Source organism: Capricornis sumatraensis, chromosome 19 (genome assembly GCF_032405125.1).
Source record: "Capricornis sumatraensis isolate serow.1 chromosome 19, serow.2, whole genome shotgun sequence".
NCBI lineage: Eukaryota > Metazoa > Chordata > Mammalia > Artiodactyla > Bovidae > Capricornis > Capricornis sumatraensis.
The window spans coordinates 52,321,388-52,344,494 of NC_091087.1; the positions used below are offsets into that span (position 1 = coordinate 52,321,388).

A 23,107-nucleotide genomic window follows, 5' to 3' on the forward strand; every position below is an offset into this window, starting at 1 on the left:
TTAGTCATATATTAAAAATTCTAATCTTACTCTAACTTGAGTAATCACACCAAAGATATTATTGTTGTCCCAGTGTTCTCAAGAGCTATGTGGGACATGACTGTTTACCAAATAGTACACATAAGAGGTAATCATCAGCATTAGCTGTAATCCTAATATTGTGTTCAGGTCATAAATGTTTCTCATCTAATTCACCTACCCTAAATGTCTTACCTCAACCAGCGTTGTTTAGACCTTCTTGATCTGTAAGGCACAGTGATTCATGCCTCACCTAGCTCATAAAGAAAAACTAAGGGAAAGTGAAAGCCCTCCTGAAGAATATAGTCGATAAAATAAGAGTGGCATTAAAATTCTTTTAGAATTTTTATTTGGATCTAAAGATTATTTTTCTATTGGTTAGCTAAAAATCTAAAATGGGATCTAAAGCCCTTCTCATACTAACTTAGCTCTTATGAATGATGTACATACAAAGTAACAGTATGTAAGTGCAGAGGAGAAGCAATCACAAGTTAAAGTTAGGCAGTAGTTTATCTTCAAATATGGCTGTCAATCCCTCCCTTCCCTGCACTTACATACCATGCCACCCTCAAGAAATGAGGTCTATTCCTTCACCCCCTTGAATCACAGCAGGCCTAACTAATGGAATATGGCAGAAGCAAGGCTTGCCAGTTCTAGGTCTGGCCTTTAAGAAAAGTGACAGCTTCTGTTTCCAGCCCCTTGGAGCACTCAGCTGCCACACAGGAAGTACAGGCTACTCTGATGAAGCGGGACACCATGTGGAGGAACACCGAGGTTCCAGGCATGCGTGTGAAGAAGCCACCTTGAACATCGAGCCAGGTGAGCCTTCAGGTGACTCCAGTCCCAGCCACTGTGACTGTAATCACATGAAGGACCCCAAGAGAGGCCTGGATAGCTGGGTCCAGTGCCTTCGTAGAACTTTGAGAGAGAATAATTTGTCCTTTTAAACCACTAATTTTAGGGTGAACTATCACACAGCAATAGCACTTGCCTAGGGTCACTCCCTCAGGAAACTCATCTTGAAGATCAAAAAGCTCCCCAAACGCATTAAGGAACTCCAAAACCATCAGAGCATCACCAAAGATTTCAGGAGGTAGTCTAGTTTTCACTGGAGTTGGTTCTGGAAGTTCCTGCAAGATTAAACAATTTATATAACTATTTGAATTAAACAATTTATATAACTATTTGAACCAAGTACAGGAAATTGTACAAAGACAGATATGATATATTCTTTACCTAAGAACTATTTCACATTTCTCAACCCTGGATGTTCATTATAATCACTTTTAGAACTTTAAAAATTATAGATGCTGTGGCTTTAATTCAACCTTATATCTTATACTAAATCACAGTCTCTAAATCACTTACTAAATTATTTTTTCTTTCATTCAACTAACAGCATAACTTTAGGTTGAGCTATACTTCTGACTACATTTCCCAGTTACGAGCGACTTCTAACCTAGATTCTGAGGCCAAGGCATAAGCCATATCAGTATGGTCTCTAATGTGGTATTTTCCTTAGGATATGGAACAAAATTAATCCACCATCTATTGTCTTAGAAATGGTTCCATATAAAACGAGATGAATGAGTTTGGTTATAGATATTTTGGTTATTTCTGGAGACAGGCAGAATCTTTGTCCAGTAACCACATTAAATGTTTGCCTGGCTTCAGTGGTTACTGGACTACCAAGGATAGCACAGATGACCAACTATTTCCACAGGATAAGAATCATTATCAAAGCTTGTTATAAAATACTAACAATGCTATCCTGGAACTCTAAATATACATATTTGCCTAATTGGCTATCTCCTCTGTTACACAGGTGTGTGAAAATCACATAAGGTGCTTATACCTTAAGGTCATCACATTCCATATCTTCTCTGGGTTTACTCCACTGTTTTAAGTATTCCATATACTTTTTCTTTTCTTCACGCAACTTCTCTCTTTCCTAAAATGAAAGGTCAATAAAAATTCTTATTTATAAGGCAGCATCGGCATCACCTCAGAGCTAGTAGGAAACATAAATACTTGCGCCCTACCTACCTAGATCTCTTGAACTAGGAACTCTAGGGTTGGGACCCAGCAATTGATGTTTTAAAATAAGCTCTTTTGGGGATTCTGCTGTACATAACAGTGTTAAAACCACTGAGCAAAACAATGCCTATCTGATAGAACTGCTACAAAGATGAAAGATGTTTGACACATAGCAACTCCTGGATAAATATTAATTCAATCTGACCTTGTCTATAGCAGTGCTTTCTCCACTTTAAATCAATTAGATCTCAAGTGAAGGGATAAGAGATTATTAGAGTACCTAGATAACTACCCCCCTTATATTTGTAATACATTAGTTTTCAAGATTCATTTAAACCTAATTAACTGCCTAGAGACACACAGAGGGGACAGTAAGTAACAGCAATATTAGAGTGCAATTGGTGAACGTTTTGCTCAGTTGGTCTTTTGACAACTTTTCTTCTTGGTTCTGGTATTTGAAACTGCAGGATAAATATTGACCCTAAAAAGTCTCTGGTAAAGCAGAATGTAAACAAAATATTTTGTTATAATTATTTCCAATAAATATGTTAGCTATGTAATAATACATATGTTTAATGCATGTTAATATTCTTTCTTTGAAATTTAGCAACACTGAAAGTAAACAGATGTACACTTCTCAAGTTTAACAGAAAACACCTAGATAGTTACAGAACTTAACTGTGCTTTGAGTGGCCCACTGAAATAAGCCCTCCCTCCGCCCAAATAATCCTTGTAGGGTGTAATAAGATGGGTATTTTCATTCACTGTTGCTAAGAGTATACATAAATACAACAGATTTGACAAATAAATACCTATGTTCACCAGGTACAGAAAGTTTTTAACATGTTCTTACCCATTGACCTAGTATTTCACTTCTACAAATTAATCCAGAGACACAATCCAAAAACAGGAAACTTTTGTTCATAAATTTGAACAAAGTATCCTTGTTTATGAGCAAAAATTTGTAAAGTGGTTACCTGTATCTATTTGATTAAATATTACATGCAGTCACTAAAAATTTCACATTACTTATTTAGTAGCAGGACAGAATGTTTATAATAATGTTAAAATATATATATACAAAATTATAAATGCTGGACCTTATTCTTTAAGTGCCACAATAAAGATTAGAAATAAATTAATCAAAGTAATAATGCTATTTCTAAATATTACCATTTAGATTACAACTGGTTTTTATTTTTTTCCCTTGTATTCTATACTTTCTGGAGTAAATACATATCAGACACTCCCTACTTCCACGCAAGGGCCTATCTGAAATAATTCAAGAAACACATGCAATTAAAATGAACAAACATGATCACCTAGGGTACTTGTGGTGGTTTAGTCGCTAAGTCATGTCCGACTCTTGCGACCCTAAGGGGTGTAGACCACTAGGCTCCTCTGTCCATGGGATTCTCCAGTTAAGAATACTGGAGTGGGTTGCCATGTCCTTCTCCAAGGGTACTTGTGAATATCCAGAAAACCAATGATAATGATGGACTTCAGAAGAAACCAGCTATAGAATTCTCTAATATCTACTATTGAAGATGATAATAAAAGATTTGCTGAAACAAAGATACTTTATTCTTCAAGGAAAATAAGAACACTACACTAATTCTTAATCCTCATACATTTTACTGTATTTTTCTAACAATGTAGTTTACTTCTGAAAGTTTTATTTCCCTAAATATGGAAGTCTAAACAATGAAGAAAAGCAACATTAGAATTGTACTTTTGAAGAGGCTCTGAGGTATAAAGTCACTCATATATGTTGAATCTTAAATCATTCATTAAATTTTCCAAGGAAAATGGATATCCCAATACCGTTTATCAGTGCTCTATGCACAACTATAAATGTAAATGGAAGTGATAAAAGTATTTTAAAATTAACCATGAATTTAAATATATAAAGTGTTGAATACTATTTACTATTTGTGGAGAGTATAACTAATATACTTGGATATACCTTTTCTCTTTCTATTTTAAGCCTCTCTTTTTCTTCTTTCTTCTTCAGTCTCTCTTCTTCGACAATTTTCTTTAATTCTTCCCTCTTTTTCTCTTTATCTTCCTTTTCTTTTTTCTTTGCCTCTAGGGCATCTGCCTTTTCTCTTTTTAATTTAGCCTTTTCAAAAGCTGTGGAGAAGATCAGACTTAGAATTGTACACAGACAGAAAATAACACACTTTTTAAATGCAACAAAAGAACCTCAGAAGTATTTTAAGGTTTAAGTGAGATCAAGAGACACTCACAGAGGGAGTCAGCTGGTGATTAAAATGGGAAGAGCGAGTCCTCTCTGTGTAAGACAAACTACTGCTATAGGACAAACACAAACCTGCCTTTGAAAGCCTTGCTACTCAAAGTGTGGCCCTAAGACCAGCAGCAAGGTAGCATTTTGTTGGAAATGCAGAATCTTTTCTCCTACCCAGGCCTACTAATTTAGAATCTTCATTTTAGTAAGATTCCCAAGTGATTCATGTATATAGTCACATTTGGGAAACAATGTTTTATAAGGCTGTAGGAATCAAACAAAAATGGCTAGAAACTGCCAACTTGTGCTTAATCTAGCATTAGGTTAGTTTAACAGAGGATATGTTATACCTTAAAACATTGTTTTAAGAGATAAACAGAGGTCTCATTTATCAAAGAAATTAATAGTTATCTGAGGGAAAAAACTAATCTTAAAAAGACAAAACCAGAAATAAGCCATTTTAGAAACATCCCCTACCTAGGCACAGAGAAATACACTTTTCTGAGACAAAAAAAGGTATTAAGAGGGCCGACAACAAATGACGGTGAAGGAATTGGAGACATTTATTAAGCCTCTTCTGTTTGCCAAAATCTTTGGTATATCCTTTACATTAAAACTCACCCAGTGATTTCATTTCTTCTTGTTTTAAAAGTTTGTCTCTTTCTTTAGTAGTTTTGTTCCTATAACCTGCAATAGTCTGTTTATTGGCAATGCTGTCCTCCTAAAAAAAATAAAAACAAAACACACACATAAAAACCAAGAAACTAAAGTTGTAACCACAACTTTTACAAACTGGTTTCCTTTTTCTTACACTTAAAAAATGAACAAATTTAAAGCCCTCATCAATTATACTTTCTTTATACTAAGATTTTATTCTAAAATATAATTGAACTTTTAATAACTCTAATCATAGTAACATATAGAATATCAGTTAATTCTGTAGTTCTACAAATCAGTACAAAAACCTCCCAGAAAAAACAACCAGTAATACATAAGGGGAGCCTTAAAAATATGCATTAGAAAAACAAACAAAAATATTTCAGGGAACTTAAACTAGCTGGAGTCTTAGACATCAAATAAGAAAGAGGCAGAGTAAATATACGTCAGAGACATTTTTGTAGTCAATATTAAAGATATCAAGTTTATTTTTACTTTCTTTCTTGGGAGATTAAGGTCTCTAGCTTGCTTAACTGTGATATTTTATGTTTTAAATGATCTTTACATTTCAGTTCCATAATTTATTCCCTATATTTCATCCTGCTTTACATTTTAGTAACTGCTTACATTTCAGTACAAAACCCCTGTGGCATGAGACTCATGTCTAACTCACACCTGAAACTTCTACAAGCCTCACTGCTAAGCAGTTGTCAAAATACAGTACACCCTGTCCTTGTGTGAAGGAAAGTGTTCCTTCCTACAGCACCCAGGGGTGAAGCGAGCCAAACCTTACTCTTAATTTTGGTTAGTTTTATTAAGAATTACTGTGTACTTTTTATCTATTCTCTTATTTACCTGACTAACAGATATTCGTTTGGGAGGTCTCCCTCTTCTTCTGTTAGCGGGACTGAAGATAAATGTGGGTGGATCATCAGGGAAGAAGTAAGAAAAATCTTGTTCTGCTATTTTATATGTTGAAAGAGATGATGGCTTCATTAAAAAAAAAAGAAGACACAGGGTACAATAATAACACATTAGTAAATCATATATAGAGATAAGCTCTAACATGTCATACGATTACTGTTAAAAACCAGGTCAAAAGCATTAGAATTTTATGTGTATTGTATAGTAACATACATTTTATTTCTTGATCCTTTTAAAAATTACATAATTAATCAGCTTTACCAGGAAGAAAACCAGAATTCGAAGGATTCCTTCACCATAAAATATTCAAGAATGCTTCAACAGTTTCCTGAATTCTAAAACTATCTCAAATTTTCACTTATACAATAATCTTTTTTGTTCACTTTTGACTAATTTTGTATGAGGCTTTATAGTAAATAAATAATCCATATATTAAATATTTAAAAATCCACTATATTAAATCAATAAATTTTTCTTAGCCTAACTGCTGAACATTTAGACTTCCCCCTCCACTTTGAAATAATAACTTAAATACTTTTTTATGTATCAAATTTTAAAGCTGGTCTGGATAAAAGCAGAAATATTGATAAATTTCTATAAAGTTTGAACTCAAAATTTAAGTTCATAGAAGTCAACCTCATTTTTACTGTAGGTTGTGTGGTTCCTGGATATCTGCTAAAATCAAGAGTTTCTTTCCTTCTACAACTTCTTATTTTCGATTAGCAATTCTGAAGATAAGTTTTGGTCTAACAGCAAAGATTATCTTCTTTCTTCCTCTCCAAAAAAAATGCTATTTACAGAAATACAGAAAATGTGATGATATAAAATTTTAAGTTATTAAGAAAATAGGATTGATTCTACGGGGAATTCAATTTACTATAATAGTATTTTTACTTTTGGTAGAATATAGCTTTTAATACCTAACACAGTAAGTGAATAATTCATTAAGATTTCACATTAAATTCCATTAAGATGGCTGTCTACTGTCCCACTTATATAACCTGTGAATATTCCACATGCAGTGTGGGAGCATGACTGGGTTCCATCCCTAGGTTGGGAAGATTCCCCGGAGAAGGGAACAGCTACCCACTCCAACATTCTGGCCTGGAGAATTCCATGAACTGTATCGTCCACATGGTTGCAGAGTCAGACATAACTCAGCAACTTTCACTTCATAGAGAATAGTACTTTAAGTATGAGTGGATGGTTTCTTCTGAAACACATACCCAAAAAGGATCAAATAGGCTTTAGTATATTAACTGCCAACACACACAATAAAAAAAATCCCACATCTTTGTTTTCTTGCAGGTATTCCTAACAACAGTCTACATTCACCATACTGGGTATCAAACTCAGTTGTTTTAAGGGTGTGTGTGTGTATGTACAAGTATACTAGAATATTCACTGACCATCTTTCACCATACTGGGTATCAAACTCGGTTGTTTTAAGGGGGTGTGTGTGTATGTACAAGTATACTAGAATATTCACTAACCATCTTTCACCGTACTAGGTATCAAACTTGGTTGTTTTAAGGGTGTGTGTGTGTGTGTGTGTGTATACTAGAATATCTACTAGCTGGGTATCAAACTTGGTTGTTTTAAGGGTGTGTGTGTGTGTGTAAGTATACTAGAATATCCACTAACCATCTTTCACCATACTGGCATCAACCTTGGTTGTTTTAAGGGTGTGTGTGTGTACAAGTATACTAGAATAGCCACTAACCATCTTTCATTATACTCATAAGAGAAAAATGTTTACTATAACCTTAATTTTTATTTATTTATTAAGTAAAGTTGAACTTTTCAAACTTACTGACTTTATTTTCCTGGGTGAAAACGTATGTCTGTCATCATTTTTTCCTTATTTGGGTTATTTTTGTTCGCTGATATGGAAGAAATCTTATAAAATTAGGTGAACTGGCCAACTGGCTATTTATGATACACATAAGTGGCTATATTCATTGACTGTCTATCAAATGTCAGGCACTGTTCTAGCCATTTATCACAAGTGTCTAAATCATCAACTTTTTTAAGCATCATTTTACATGACCACCTGTTCAATACTATAGACAGAAGAATGCTTAAATCATGTTCTCTTATCAAGACAAATACTTTAAAAATTCTTTCAGATGATCTTACATGTTTTCAAGTTTTATATTTCATCCACTGTAAAATTTGATCATGTCTATTTTTCTAATGGAGTACTCATGTTTTATAATTGATTTGAGCTCCTCAATGTATTCACTGAAAGTATCTTTCTTCCAGCACTTGCCCTTCAAATCTGTTCATGACATTTTTAATCCTACATAAATTCATATTGTCAAATCAATCTCATCTTTGGTATTTCTTTTCTATTGCTCCACCTAAGTATTTTAGCATAAATAACATTAAGATTTATTTTATGTCCTTTTTATTTTTTGAGGTAGACCCAACATTTTCCCAAATAGACCCAACTATTTTCCAAGTAGTTAACCAAGTGTCCCAGTTCTATTTATCTTTGTCTCTAGATATGTGAAATACTATTTTTCAAATAAACTCAAATACCCTTTTCCTTCATATATTTTCTTTTGATGTAATATATACATATGATGAAATGCACAAATCTTAGGCATACAGTAACTGACTTTTGATACATGCATACATTTCTCTAATCCACTCTATTGTATTACTTAATCTCTCTCTCCCAATATAAGTATTTCTCATTAAAAAAAATTAGTTTTAGTTTTATCATTTAACTTTTTACTTGTACAATATGAGGTTTCTAAACTTGATTTTTTCCCTCTAAATAGTTATTAATGAAATATAATCTATCTGCTTAGTATTGGTCTCTGAGATTCTTTTTATTATACATATTATCTTCTTACCTATGGGGATCTATTTTAGCATTGTTCTTTGAATCTGTTTTTCTGAGCCAGTATTATACTATTAGAAAACTCTAATTGCCCTACCCAATTCACCTTTATTTTGGCCGTGCAGCTTGTGGGATATTAGTTCCCTGACCAGGGATTGAACCTGAGCCCCCTGTAGTGGAAATGCAGAGTTCTAACCACTGTACTGCTAGGGAATTTCCCCCATAGTTTTCCATCTACTCTCATCAATCGGGGTTGACCTTTTTATACAAGGAGAACAGTGGAAGTAACTGAGGCATCTAGCATCTCTAGCAATTGCATATAAACAGTATTTAATCCAGTGAATACAAAGAAAATTATTAAAAACTGGCTCCAGATAAAGAGAGCTATTTTCAAGCAACTTCGGAGTAACATTTCTGCAACGTTACAACCTTATAACACTACTCATTTTTATCTTTCTTCCTTCTTTTCAACAAATAATATCACTATTCTAACTACCTTAATTTTAATGACTCCATCTTGTGGTTCACAGTGTTGCTTCAGAAAAAGCTTTAGTTTATCACGAGAAAATAGGTGTTTTCTCCGGCTATAAGGAAAAAGAGGAGAAAGAAGAAAGTGTTAATATGCAAGAATTCAATCTGAGCTCCATAATCTCTTTAGATCCATAATTAAATTTCAAACCTAGGAAAAGAACGTTTTCCAATAGTATTTATAAGTTACAAGAAACTTATATAGAAGTATTTACATTACTATTTCATTAAACAAAAAAGATGGAGAGAATATATATATTTATATGTAAAGAAGCATTTATGTAGAATGTTATAAGATCTACTTGAGTGGATCTACCATAAAAGTCTATTTCAAAAACAGTATATGCATTTGTTGCTTGGGAACCACTTAGAAATCAAATAAACCTCAAGGAAAATATACTACACAGAATAAACCAAATTTTATAAAATTAGATGATCATCCCTATAAATATTACCATTAAAATTCTTAACATAATCAAAATTCACAGACTACCATGTATCACATAGTGCTACATAAACCAACATTCAAATGGATATTGTGAACAGAAGTGAACATGAGTTTTATCAAATCGTAAAATATTTTGTATTTAAACTTCATATGGCAACCAGCAAATTCATGAGATTAAAATTAAAGAGTTAGAATGATTAAAGCTTTAAAAATACACCATTTTTCATTTTCTTTAGGCTCCAGTTGAAAAACAGCAACCACAGTAGTGCCATCACCACACACAGAAGACAAAAAATAAACATACAAGTATTTCTAGAAAGGTTCTGGAAAGAAAGCAAATATTTCAATTGAATTTAATGTATTCCTTCTAAGAAAAAGCTAAAAGTTTCTATGAGTAAACAAACAATATAGGAGTTCTTAAGTAGTGGCCCTCCCCAAAATATGTCTTTTTTCCTAAACTATAGGAAGGACTACACGAAAAAAAGGAGCCCAGCACCATACACTAGCTGAGAGTAATTATCTTTTGACTGTTAACTAAATATACTAGTCCTCAAGAAATGTATTGTTCTACATGGCACCTATTAGCCATATGTTTTTTTAAATAAAATTGAAATAAAAACTTCAGTTCTGCACTATTACTAGCCACACTTCCACCATACTAGATAGTACACATAAAACCTTTCTATTACTGAAGAAAGTCCTCCTTGTCAGAGCCACTCTATCATGGTAAGGCTACCTTACAGGAATATTACTATCTCTTTTATTATAGGAATAGTATTATCATTTGATGCTAACAAAGAGCTGCAAGTCAATTAAATCTATTATCAAGCATAACTTTCCCACCTTATAATCTCTGGTTCACCAGTTAAGAAGAAAATGAGTTAATAAGACCGTAACTGATCTAGCAGAATTATATTGAAAGTATAAGTCAAAAATTAAATAAAAATGTGAAAAATATTAAATAGGGGGTTACATTATATAAAGAACATATTTTGAGCTAAAAGCAAAAAAAAAAGAAAAAACTCAGTAATGAATAAGGAAAACACTGGTCATCTCAACTATACTATTCATTAGCCCATAAACTGAACAATATAATTATTCTACTTTAAGCCAGCATAGAGAAGATACAGAATTTTACCTGATTTGTGTTGCCTTAACAATAGCACACTCATACAATTCTTTTTTAGTGGGTTGCACCTTGTACTTGAATAATAAGGGATCGATTGCATCTTTTTTCTTTCTAAAAAAAGCAAAGATACGAATAAGTTAATAATTTGTTTGGAAACAAGATATTTTAAATGAAATCTAGTTTTGAAAAACATACTGTAACAGAATTTAATGCATAATTATGATTTTATGTTACTGATATGCCTCACTATTTTCTTAGCCAAAATAGTACAAAGTGCTATTTTGTTAGATAGATACTTTAATTGCTCATTCAATAAGTTTTCCTTGAGTGAAGAAATTAACTACAGATAAATAAGCAGAATACCCAGTTTAGGTTAGAAAAATTTATAAACAAACAAACAGCTCTGGATTTACTTCTTGTTGGATTTACTTTCTTCTTCACAGCCATGTAGTCCAAGAGCAAAAGTGGAGATATTATAGTTTACCTTGTTTCATGAACTAGCAAAAGGCTACACATTTAATTCCCACCCCCACCAATTTCTCATTTTTCCAGCCCTTTGAGGGTACATTCATTCATTCATCCGTCCATCCATTCACTAAATAGTTAAGAGCCTACAGTGTGCCAAATACTAATAAAGATTAAGGATTCAGTGGTGAGCAAAATAGAAATACAGTAAGGAGACAAACAAAATACACAACAGGGTAGGTGGTTAACTGCTATGGAGGGAATAGGGTACAGAGTGAAAGGCTCCTGTTTCATATAGGGTGATGGTCCCCAATAAATGGACCAGGTAGGCCTTCCAAAAAGTTGACATGTAAGCAGGGATCTGAAAAAAATGAGTGAGCAACTCATGAGAAAAACGTTGGGGATATGAGTTTTTAAAGTAAGAGAGAAAGAGTGTGTAAAGGTCCTGACAGAGAAGCACACATGGTTTGCACAAGAAGCAGAATAAATAGGGAGAAAAAAAAGAAGGTCTAGTCAGAGAGGTAAAAGCAGGGACAGATGATGGGGTCACCATGAAGGGCTTTAATTTTACTCTGAGTAAAGACACCAGAGGATTCTGAATTCTGGAGTGATGATGATTTAACTTAATACTTCTGAAGGATCATCTTGGCTGTGAACAGGGGGATAGAGTGAAAATAGGGATATCAGAAATCTGCAATGCAATAGACTAAATGGGAAAAAATGTTGGCAGGACAGAATAAGACGGTAGTAGAGAGAAATGGTTAGATTCTAGAAAAGGTGCCTCTAGAATGCCAGTGTAAATGTAAAGGGGATATAAGTGGAGGTTATAGAGGAAAAAAATGATATGAAGGGATGATAAAGAGAAGCACTGGGCAAGGAACGTAAGATACAAAGTGATACGAATACAGTACACACACTGCAGAGTCAATCTATCTGGATTTATATGACTTTCTCCGGGAACACTCAGCTGACCAAAACTGTCAACTGACTGAATTTCAGAGTTAGTTTCTTTACTACCTGCACTATAAAGTGAAACATAAAGCTCAGAAAGTTATAGTTTCTTTACTATATACACCATAAAGTGAAAAATAAAGTACAGAATGAATTTTTCCAAGTAAACAAAAGTGGAATGTATAAGTGAATGAAGTGAGCTTCAATTGATCTTCAGTAGCTGACTAGAATTAACTAGGTAAATTTCAACTTTGCAAACTCTAACATGTGTTGTTGAACCACATGATTTAGATGCACAGTATATACCAGTGTATGGCTAGAAAGAAGAAAAAGTTACTTCAATGGGTTACCAGTACTCAATCTGACATACATACATATATAACATATACATTTGTTTATTTATTTAAGTTGTGTGTGGCTTATGGAAACTTAGTTCCCCAACCAGGGATTGAACCTGGGCCCCTGGCAGTGAAAATGTGGACAGCCAAAGAATTCGTACATTTAAAAAGTTGATAAAAATCGCTTACCCATTTTGAAAAGAACTGTTTTGTGTTTCTGAATCATCACTATCACTGATGACAATAGTTTCTCCATCTACACCGCTGAGATGTCCATTAGCAAAACCATTCTGGTGTGACGGAGGAAGGACTTCCAAAATCCTACACTGTAATCTGAAAGAAAAGAGGACATTTAAAAATATAAGTCATTTGATATTTTATAATCAAACATTTCAGAGCAATCTATTTTGAACAAGTAAAAAGTAATTTTGCAGAAACTATGGCTGATTAATATGACCAATTTAGTACAAAAGAAAACCGTCAATTTAAGAAACAGCCAATTTAAGTAAAGGTTAGCTACAATTTAAAACAATACAAACTTATTTTAAAAGTCAGTTTATCAAGATTCTTAGCAATTATATTTATCACTAAAGTTTAGAAAATCAATTATTGCATAATATCTCATTATACAGATTGGTATTATGAGAGGTTTTTTTTAAGCATTCAATATTTTAAATTCTGAAATTCTCCTGATCATAACCTTTCTCATAGTAACATTTTGTCTTCCCTTACCTCTGCCTGATGTATCTGGATTTTATGGGCTGCAATTTCAGACTCACTCACCACAACTGAAATATTCCTCATTTTTACTGTGCCAATTTTCAATTGATAAGTAATTTAAACTTGATATAGCCCTACAATTGAACATTATTCAGCAAAAAATAGGAATGAAATACTGATGCATGCTATAGTATGGATGAACCTTTAAAACATTATGGTAAATTAAGGAAACAAGACTGAAAAGGTCCCATTTATATGAAACATTCAGAACAGGGAAAGTAGATGAGTGGTTTCAAGGAATCTGAAGGTAAAGGGGAATAAGGGAGAAAGTGAAAGAGGTGTGTAATCAGCAGTGATTGCTAGTGAGTATAGGCTTCCTTTGCGGAGAGTTCTAAAATGTTCTAAAATTAGTTTGTAGTGATGGTTGTACAATTCTATGAATATACTAAAAAACCACTGAACTATACACTTTAAATGGGTGTCTTTTATGGTATGTGAAATATATCTTAAGTTATTAAGAAACAAAAGTCACAAGTAATAGCAAGGTTTAGGTGGTGCAGAGAGTAAAGAATCTGCCTACAGTGCAGGAGACCTGGGTTCGATTCTTGGGTTGGGAAGATCTCCTGGAGGAGGAAATGGCAATCCACTCCAGTATTCTTGTCTGGAAAATCCCATGGACAGAGGAGCCTGGCAGGCTACAGTCCATGGGGTCGCAGAATCAGACTGAGTGACTAACACACACTAACTGAAAAAAAAAGAGAGGGCATTTCTGGAATTTTATCTATGGCACCTCTACAAGTCTCAGGCAATCCAAGGTATTAACTAAGAATATATAAGCCATATATACACTTACCAATGGGATAAACCCCTAGTCTCTGAGAAACAGTGGCTCAAAATTAGACACTCTACTCACTGTATCATTCATTTGGTTATACCATACCATAAGAAAGTTATGATACATTGTGGGCATTCCTAAAGCTGCCTGTCCACTTAGCCCTCCTCTTCCAGGAACTTCATTCCCTCCACACTCCATATTTTTAATAGTAGAGCTGACATGCTTCCACAAGACCCTGGCCAGAGTCAGTTGCTACCCAGTGGGTACCTTTTTGCTGAGTCAATATATCTTTTCCAAGATTTAAACATTTGCAATCAAGAAAGTAAAAATCAGCTCCTCTCCCATCATGGAATCTGTACGATGTAAAATTCCAGGGCTGCCAGCAGCCATGTTTTCTGCCATGTGCAACAGGTCATTGTGCAGTGAGAGAAAAGAGGAGAGACAGCAAGAGTTCTAGAGGCAATTTGTTCTCTTATTCTTGCTGCATCTAGCCCAATCTCAAGTTTACTTGTTTATAATCTTTCCTTTGATCCTATAAACTGATAATTTGGCCTTTTGCCTACATTTTCAAAATAAAATGTTGTACTTATAGTCAAAAAAGAAGCATACAATTCCAGAAAGACAAACAGTTTATTTAGAGCTGATTCATTTTGGGAAGCGGATTTTTACAAGATAACTGAACTTATTTTCATTAATGTAAATTTTAGCATATGCTTGCTTATATTCTCCTTTAGGAGAACATTAAGTATCCCCAACAAAATCTAATATTGCTATTTGTTGTTGTTTCATCACTAAATCATGCCCGACTCTTTTGCAAGCCCATAGATTATAGCCCACCAGGCTCTTCTGTCCATGACATTTCCCAGGGAAGAATACTGGAATGGGTTGGCAGAGGAAATCAACACCATGGATTCTCTGCTAGGAATTCTGCACTGTACACAAATAGAAGAAAACAACTGGTTCCATGGAACCCTGAGGTTTAAGAATCAATAAAATATAGACTATGTGGGTGAATACAAAACCCTCAAGCATTTTATCTTCCTCCCTCAATTCATTTCAAGCATCATATATGACTCCTTACTAATCAAATTCTAAAAAAGAACTGAGGAAAGACTCAAATTATTAAAACCAGAAGTAAAAGTTGGGAAAGATTATAAGAGAATACCATGAACTGTATGCAAACAAACTGGATAACCTAGACGAAATGGATAAGTTCTTAGAAACACACAAATTGATTTAAGAAGAAATAGAAAATCTAAATGGATCTGTAACTATTACAAGGGCTGAATCAGTAATCAAAAACGTCCCAACAAAGAAATGTACAGGACCAGATGGTTTCACTGGTAGGTTCTACCAAACCTTTGAAGAATTAATACCAATTCTTCTCAAAATCTTCCAAAAGACTGAAAAGGAGAGAACAGTTCTTAACTCATTTCCTAAGGCCAGCATTACCCTGATACACAAACCAGACAAAAGAACAAAAGAAACCTTACAACTAAAAACACAACAAAAACCAAACTAACTAAAAAATGGGCCAAGGATCTAAACAGACATTTCTCCAAAAAGGATACAAATGGCCAATAAGCACATGAAAAAATGCTCAGCATCATTAGTCATAAAGGAAATGAAAAATCAAAACTGCAATGAGATACCATTTCATACCCACTAAGGTGGTTATTATTAAAAAAAAAAAGAAAGTATTGAGAAGGATAGAGAAACTGGAACCCTTGTACACTACTGGTGGAAATGTTAACTGATGCAGCTGCTATGGAAAACAATATGAAAGTTCCTAAAAAAATTAAAGAATTATTCTACGACCCAGCAATTCCCCTTCTATGTGTATGTATACATATATGTGTGTATATGTATACATATATGTGTATGTATATATTTATATATACATACACACACCCCAAAGAACTGAAAATAGGAACTCAACAGCTACTTGTACACCAATGTTCATAATGACATTACTCACAATAGCCAAAAGGTAGAAACAACTCAAGTATCTATCAACAAATGAATAGATTTAAAAAATGCAGTATACACACATACACTGGAATAGTATTCAGCCATAAAAAGGGATAAAATTCTGATATATATTATAACACAGATGAACCTTGAAAACATTATGCTCAGTGAAATAAGCCAAACAAAAAAACCCAAATATTGTATGACTTCACTTATTTAAGTATCTAGGCAAATTCGCAGAGACTTAAAGTAGAATAAAGGTTACCAGGGGCAGAAAGGATGGAGAAATGGGGAGTTATTGCTTAATGGGTACAGAGTTTCTGTTTGGGATGATGAAAAAGTTCTTGAAATAGTAGTGATGGTTACACAACACTGTGAATGTACTTAATACACTTAGAAATGATTAGAACGGTAAAGTTTATGTTTATTTACCACAACTGAGAAAAAAAACAAATTTTTTTTGTCCCAACAGTAAAGCTGCAGAAGGCCCAATTACCAAGCCTACCAAGCAAATGGAAATGGTGTCAAAAGAACTGCAGGTCAACTTTCACCACTGGCTGATAGAAACAAAACAGTGTTTCTAAAGAGGAACATCTACAGGAAATTATGTAGTCTGATGGTTAAAAGGTTCTGTAATTTAGTGACATGAACTGCACAAAAATAAGCAATAATCAAATGAAATCAACTTTGAAGGGCCTAGGTATGACATGCAGGGATTATACGGCTCAGAGTTACAGGAGGTGATAAAGGAGGCTTTTCAAGAACCTGCAACAAGCTTCTTCAGATTAGAAAAAGGGGTGGTTTTCATTTGTCAGAGTCCAGGTGCATGCCCCTAAGTAGCCAGAGTGGTGGCCATCAGAGAAAAAATAAATGCATCTATGCTGGGCACAGGGACATTGGTGTGGTGCCTAAATGGTCTGACAGCCCACTGCAGGGAACAGTCTATGATTCCTGTAGGGCCCACAGAGCTACAATAATTTAAGAAATAATTAATTTAAAACTAACAGAAAATTAACAGACAGAAAAACAATTCCCTGGCAGAGAAATAACGGAGAAGGAAATCAGTACAGCTTTATAGAGACATTGCTTCAGTTCAGTTCAGTCCAGTCCAGTCGCTCAGGTGTGTCTGACTCTTTGTGACCCCATGAACTGCAGCAGGCCAGGCCTCCCTGGTCCATTAACAACTCCTGGAGTTTACCCAAACTCATGTCCATTGAGTTGGTGATGCCATCCAACCATCTCATCCTCTGTCATCCCCTTCTCTTCCTGCCCCCAATCCCTTCCAGCATCAGGGTCTTTTCCACTGAGTCAGCTCTTCTTATCAGGTGGCCAAACTATTAGAGTTTCAGCTTCAACATCAGTCCTTCCAATGAACACCCAGGACTGATCTCCTTTAGGATGGACTGATTTGCTCTCCTTGCAGTCCAAGGGACTCTCAAGAGTCTTCTCCAATACCACAGTTCAAAAGCATCAATTCTTCGACACTCAGCTTTCTTTACAGTCCAACTCTCACATCCAAACATGACTACTGGAAAAACCATAGCCTTGATTAGACGGACCTTTGTTGGCAAAGTAATTTCTCTGCTTTTGAATATGCTATCTAGGTTGGTCATAACTCTCCTTCCAAGGAGTGACTGTCTTTTAATTTCGTGGCTGCAGTCACCATCTGCAGTGATTTTGGAGCCTCAAAAAATAAAGTCAGCCACTGTTTCCACTGTTTCCCCATCTATTTGCCATCAAGTGATGTGACTGGATGCCATGATCTTAGTTTTCTGAATGTTGAGCTTTAAGCCAACTTTTTCATTCTCCTCTTTCACTCTCATCAAGAGGCTCTTTAGTTCTTCTTCGCTTTCTGCCATAAGGGTGGTGTCATCTGCATATCTAGGGTTATTGATATTTCTCCCAGCAATCTTGATTCCAGCTCGTGCTTCTTCCAGCCTAGCATTTCTCATGATGTACTCTGCATACAAGTTAAATAAGCAGGGTGACAACATACAGCCTTGACATACTCCTTTTCCTATTTGGAACCAGTCTATTGTTCCATGTCCAGTTCTCACTTTTGCTTCCTGACCTGCATACAGGTTTCTCAAGAGGCAGGTCAGGTGGTCTGGTATTTCCATCTCTTTCAGAATTTTCCACAGTTTATTGTGATCCACACAGTCAAAAGCTTTGGCATAGTCAAATAAAGCAGAAATAGATGTTTTTCTCGAACTCTCTTCCTTTTTTGATGATCCAGCAGATGTTGGCAATTTGATCTCTGGTTCCTCTGCCTTTTCTAAAACCAGCTTGAACATCTGGAAGTTCACGGTTCATGTATAGCTGAAGCCTGGCTTGGAGAATTTTGAGCATTACTTTACTAGTGTGTGCTGCTGCTGCTGCTAAGTCACTTCAGTCGTGTCCGACTCTGTGCAGCCCCATAGACGGCAGCCCACCAGGCTCCCCCGTCCCTGGGATTCACCAGGCAAGAACACTGGAGTGGGTTGCCATTTCCTTCTCTAATGCATGAAAGTGAAAAGTGAAAGGGAAGTCACTCAGTCGTGTCTGATTCTTAGTGACCCCATGGACTGCAGCCTACAAGGCTCCTCCATCCATGGGATTTTCCAGGCAAGAGTACTGGAGTGGGGTGCCATTGCCTCCTCCGTACTAGTGTGTTAGATGAGTGCAATTGTGTGGTAGTTTGAGCATTCTTTGGTATTGCCTTTCTTTGGGAATGGGATGAAAATTGACCTTTTCCAGTCCTGTGACCACTGCTGAGTTTTCCAACAGACACTGCTTATAATGTAGTGAACGTTTTATATATAAATTATACTAGTTACTATCAGTGCTACTATAACTTCGCACCACACCCAAAACATAGGTCAAGTTTTGCTAATCTAATCAAGGCTGGGCCTCTCATTGGTGCCTGTCTAAACTTCAGTTAACTGCAAGATGTCAAGTCAACGTGTTCTAATAGATTTCCAAAGAAACTCTCTTTCAAATCCACTTGCTGTAATTTCTTAGTTCTAGGGAGTTCAAAAAAGATTGGGGTTTAAAAAAAGGTTAAAGGATCATGAATTAAGACCCAGCTAGTGGGTCTTGGAGAGTATGGCAACTCTAAAATTATGCTCCATTATTTGAGGACAGAGTAGAGAATGACAATCAAGAGATGGTCCTTATTATTACTAGAGCTCCTGTGTACCACATAAGTACCTAACACACAAAGTTCTCTCCTCGTATCAGCTCCTCAAGGGACACATTTTTCAGAAGATGAAATTCAGAGTCAGAGAAGTTAAATCATTTGCTTATAGACACACAACCAATAATGGTATGATGTGACTCTGAAGCCCATATATTTTCCAATCTTCCACTCTATTACTGGAGGTAAGGGGAACACAACACTATACTGACACAAGAGCAGTTCAGAGCTTTAAGCCCAAGTAGTCAGGAGGCACTTTTGGAGCCTCTCCAAAACACACTTCAAACTTAAAACATGTTTCAGAATGAAAGCAAGTCTGTGGAACAGCAGCAAGCACACGATGAGGATAGAGCAGAAGTTAGTCATAACCTTCTAATAGTGACCAGCTCAAATGCAAACAGTCTTTTATGAGAATATTCTGGAATGGTATATGTCTTTCCCCACAAAAGTTGTTTTTGTTTTAACAGTCACCTAATAATAGTTATAGTTAAATTTGGGGCTTCCCGTGTGGTACTAGTGGTAAAGAACATGTCTGCCAATGCAAGAGACCTAAGCAATGTGGATTCGAACCCTGAGTTGGGAAGATCCCCTGAAGGAGGGCATGGCAACCCACTCCAGCATTGTTGCCTGGAAAATCCCAAGGACAGAGGAACCTGGTGGGCTACAGTCCATGGGTCACAGTCGGACGTGACGGAAGCACCTTGTGCACATGCATGCACATAGTTCAGTTTATGTGCCAAAATACAAATTAATATAAAAGGAAATTCTAGAATTGAAACATGCATTACAAGGCATTTGGGTAGAAGATAAGTAATTAACAGCAAAAGAAAAGAAGACTAGAAACCCGGGGAGACCTGCTTGACATAAAAGATTGCCCTTCTCTGTTTGGGTCTCTAAAAATGGAAAATGCTGAACTGATGGCATGCTTATCTGCTCACCTGTGCTACCTTTCATTCCCTCAAAATCCAGGTGCTAAGAATATTTATTTTAAAAATGTTATGCTTGAATAATTACTTCAAGTTTATAGGTAGAAACAGAGTAAAACCTGCTTAATTTGAAGTTTAGAGTTTAAAAAAACTAAAGGTTAAGTGATACCTCATTTTAAGTGGAGGAAACTAGACCACTCAACAAGTTTGCTACTTCAAACAAAAAGACTGTGAATTATGTTGATTACTTGTCAGTGAGGAAGAAGAGGTCAGGAAAGGTTGCTTTGTTTGTAATCTCTCACTTTTTAGACAAATTGATCAGAGTAGCTCAAAGAATGTTTCATCCTGAACTGCTCTGAGGCTCTTTGTGGACCTGAGAACCACATCTTATTATTTCTCCAATTGGCATTTGACTTATTATAAGCCTAAATATCCTAAGACAACTAGAATCATTAGATTTTTACTGAAGACCAAATCTTTTATTAAAAGATATATATAACAAATAAAAATCTCTAGAAAGAAGAATTCTAGATTTAAGATATGGGCTATATCCTACATATCTCCAAAGTTTCAAACACTTGGATATTATCAATATGCTGTTTAAACTCTTTAGTATTCAAAATTATGTTTTAGCCACATGATTAAGTTTGGTTAAAGTATCAATCAAATTAATGAAAGCCTCACCAAAATACTTTATACAAAATTCCAACTAGTGTATTCAAGGAAGGTGTTTGTGGGCTCAGCTTTATGTTGACACCAACAGAAACGATAACCTTGTGAGGAGGAAAGACCAACATATGCAGATCAGAAAAAACCAAAACATTAAAATTAAAATATTAAACATTAAAATTTTGTTAATGCCACTAATATTTGTCCTATTATAGGCACACGAGTCAAATACCAACTGATAAGGAAAAGTGATATGAGCAATCCATCAGGTATTCTATTTATTAAACAGTAATCAGTTTATAACTTGACATATGTTAAATTTATTTTGAGTCAGAGTACTGTATTCTTCAATTCAGCCAAAAAAGCTGAGTTAAGATTTTCAAACTTCAAAGTTACTTTGTCATTGGCAATACAGATTTTTCAAGTCAGATTTTTTCCAGAAAACAAAGTCTGAAGTAGGAAAATAAGTTTAACAACCTCTGATTTGTGGGTCTGGCATAAAAGAGCAATATGAGGGATCCTTACAGTGATAGAAATATTCTGTACTGTGACTATAGTAATGTCAATATCCTGGTTGTGATACTGCACCAGTGGGGGGAAATTCTGTATTATTCTGTATTATTTTACAACATCATTTGATTCGACAGTTATCTCAAAATAGAAAGTTCAGTTTAAAAATGCTAATGATAAACATTAGGAAAATATTAACTCCAATTAAAAGCATTCATTTCACATCATGGGGGAAAAAATCAGTAAAAGATGGAAGTAATATATATGTATCACTAAAAAGCTACAATAAAGAATGACCCTGTAGTTTTGGCAGGACAGCCATACAGTTCAATAGAAGGGAGTTGAGAGATAGACCCAAAATTCTATTTACATTCATATTCTGGAAGGGGCAAAATTACGAGGACAGAAAACAGATCGCTGGTTGCCTGAGTCTAGAAGATGGAGGTAAAGGGTGACTACAAAGAGGTACAAATGCCACTGCAGGGGGCAGAGGTCGATCCATGATCTGGGGAACTAAGATCAGTGTGGTCAGTAACAAGAGGCACAAAGAAATACTACAAATGTTTCATATCTTACTGGGATGGGTTACACAACTATGCATCAAAAGTCAGAACTATACACTAAAAAGGATAAATTTTATCAGAAGAAAGTAATATACCTTGAAAGTGAAAGTCTTTCAGACCTGTCCAACTCTTTGCGACCCCATGGACTATACAGTTTATGGAATTCTCCAGGCCTGAATACTAGAGTGGGTAGCCTTTTCCTTCTCCAAGGGATCTTTCCCCACCAAGGGATTGAATCCAGGTCTCCCGCACAGCAGGTGGATTCTTTACCAGCTAAGCCACAAGGGAAGCCCAATGTACCTTAATTAAAATTAATTAGTTTACTACTTAGGATAAAGCCCTATCTGAATATAACTTATTCAGTTTATTCTTTAACATAAAAGAAAAATATTTATTGCTCTTCTTAAAACAATATATATGAAAATGGGTAATTGAAGTAGGTCTATTTGTTAGATCTCACTTAAGTATATAGATGGGTCCTAAGATACTTAAGATAGCCAGAGAGTTCTTTGTAATGAAAAAAGGGAGTAACAAATCCTTTTCTAGAATTTTTTTCCATTTCAACACCACAAAAATTCATCTTAAAATTCCTATTTTTCATAGAAAGAAGTTCAAGATAGCCAAATTAAACAAAATCTGATGACTTCTGTGTATAAAAATACAGTGCAAAAAAAACTACAAGAATTTGCAAAGAGATTTTTATATAACAAGTTAAGATGACAAAATTATACTTTTACTCCCTGCATTCTCAGATTCTTTGAGCTAGAAGCTCAAACTAAATACTCTGAATATTTTTTGTTATCCTTATGGTCAATAAGCATTTTTACTATGATAACAATGAAATCAACATGCTGAATCACTTACTAAGAAGTAGATAAAAATACAAACACATCTTTATAAAGATAAAAGGTAAACATCAGCCCATCTAGTGTTAATCACAGGAAATTATAATGAAGCACTAAATTAATTTGGCATTACAGTACCTTTTATTCAAAATACAAAGTCAAGCAGGCCTTAGGAAGGAAGCATCACTACCAACAAAGCTTATGCAGGTGATGGAATTCCAGTTGAGCTATTTCAAATCTAAACGATGCTGTGAAAGTGGTGCACTCAATATGCCAGAAAATTTGGAAAACTCAGCATT

General features: G+C 35.0%; 1 protein-coding gene across 1 annotated transcript in view; it reads right to left on the reverse strand.

The window, feature by feature from the left end:
- BAZ1A (bromodomain adjacent to zinc finger domain 1A) overlaps positions 1 to 23,107 on the reverse strand; it is an 86,109-nt gene that overhangs the window by 35,885 nt on the left and 27,117 nt on the right. The window contains exons 3-10 of the mRNA XM_068990903.1: positions 12,784 to 12,927; positions 10,850 to 10,951; positions 9,232 to 9,319; positions 5,816 to 5,950; positions 4,925 to 5,024; positions 4,022 to 4,188; positions 1,874 to 1,969; positions 1,010 to 1,148 (exon numbers count right to left, since the gene is read on the reverse strand). Of these exons, the coding sequence (XP_068847004.1) occupies positions 1,010 to 1,148; positions 1,874 to 1,969; positions 4,022 to 4,188; positions 4,925 to 5,024; positions 5,816 to 5,950; positions 9,232 to 9,319; positions 10,850 to 10,951; positions 12,784 to 12,927 (971 nt within the window). The remainder of the gene's footprint in view (positions 1 to 1,009; positions 1,149 to 1,873; positions 1,970 to 4,021; positions 4,189 to 4,924; positions 5,025 to 5,815; positions 5,951 to 9,231; positions 9,320 to 10,849; positions 10,952 to 12,783; positions 12,928 to 23,107) is intronic.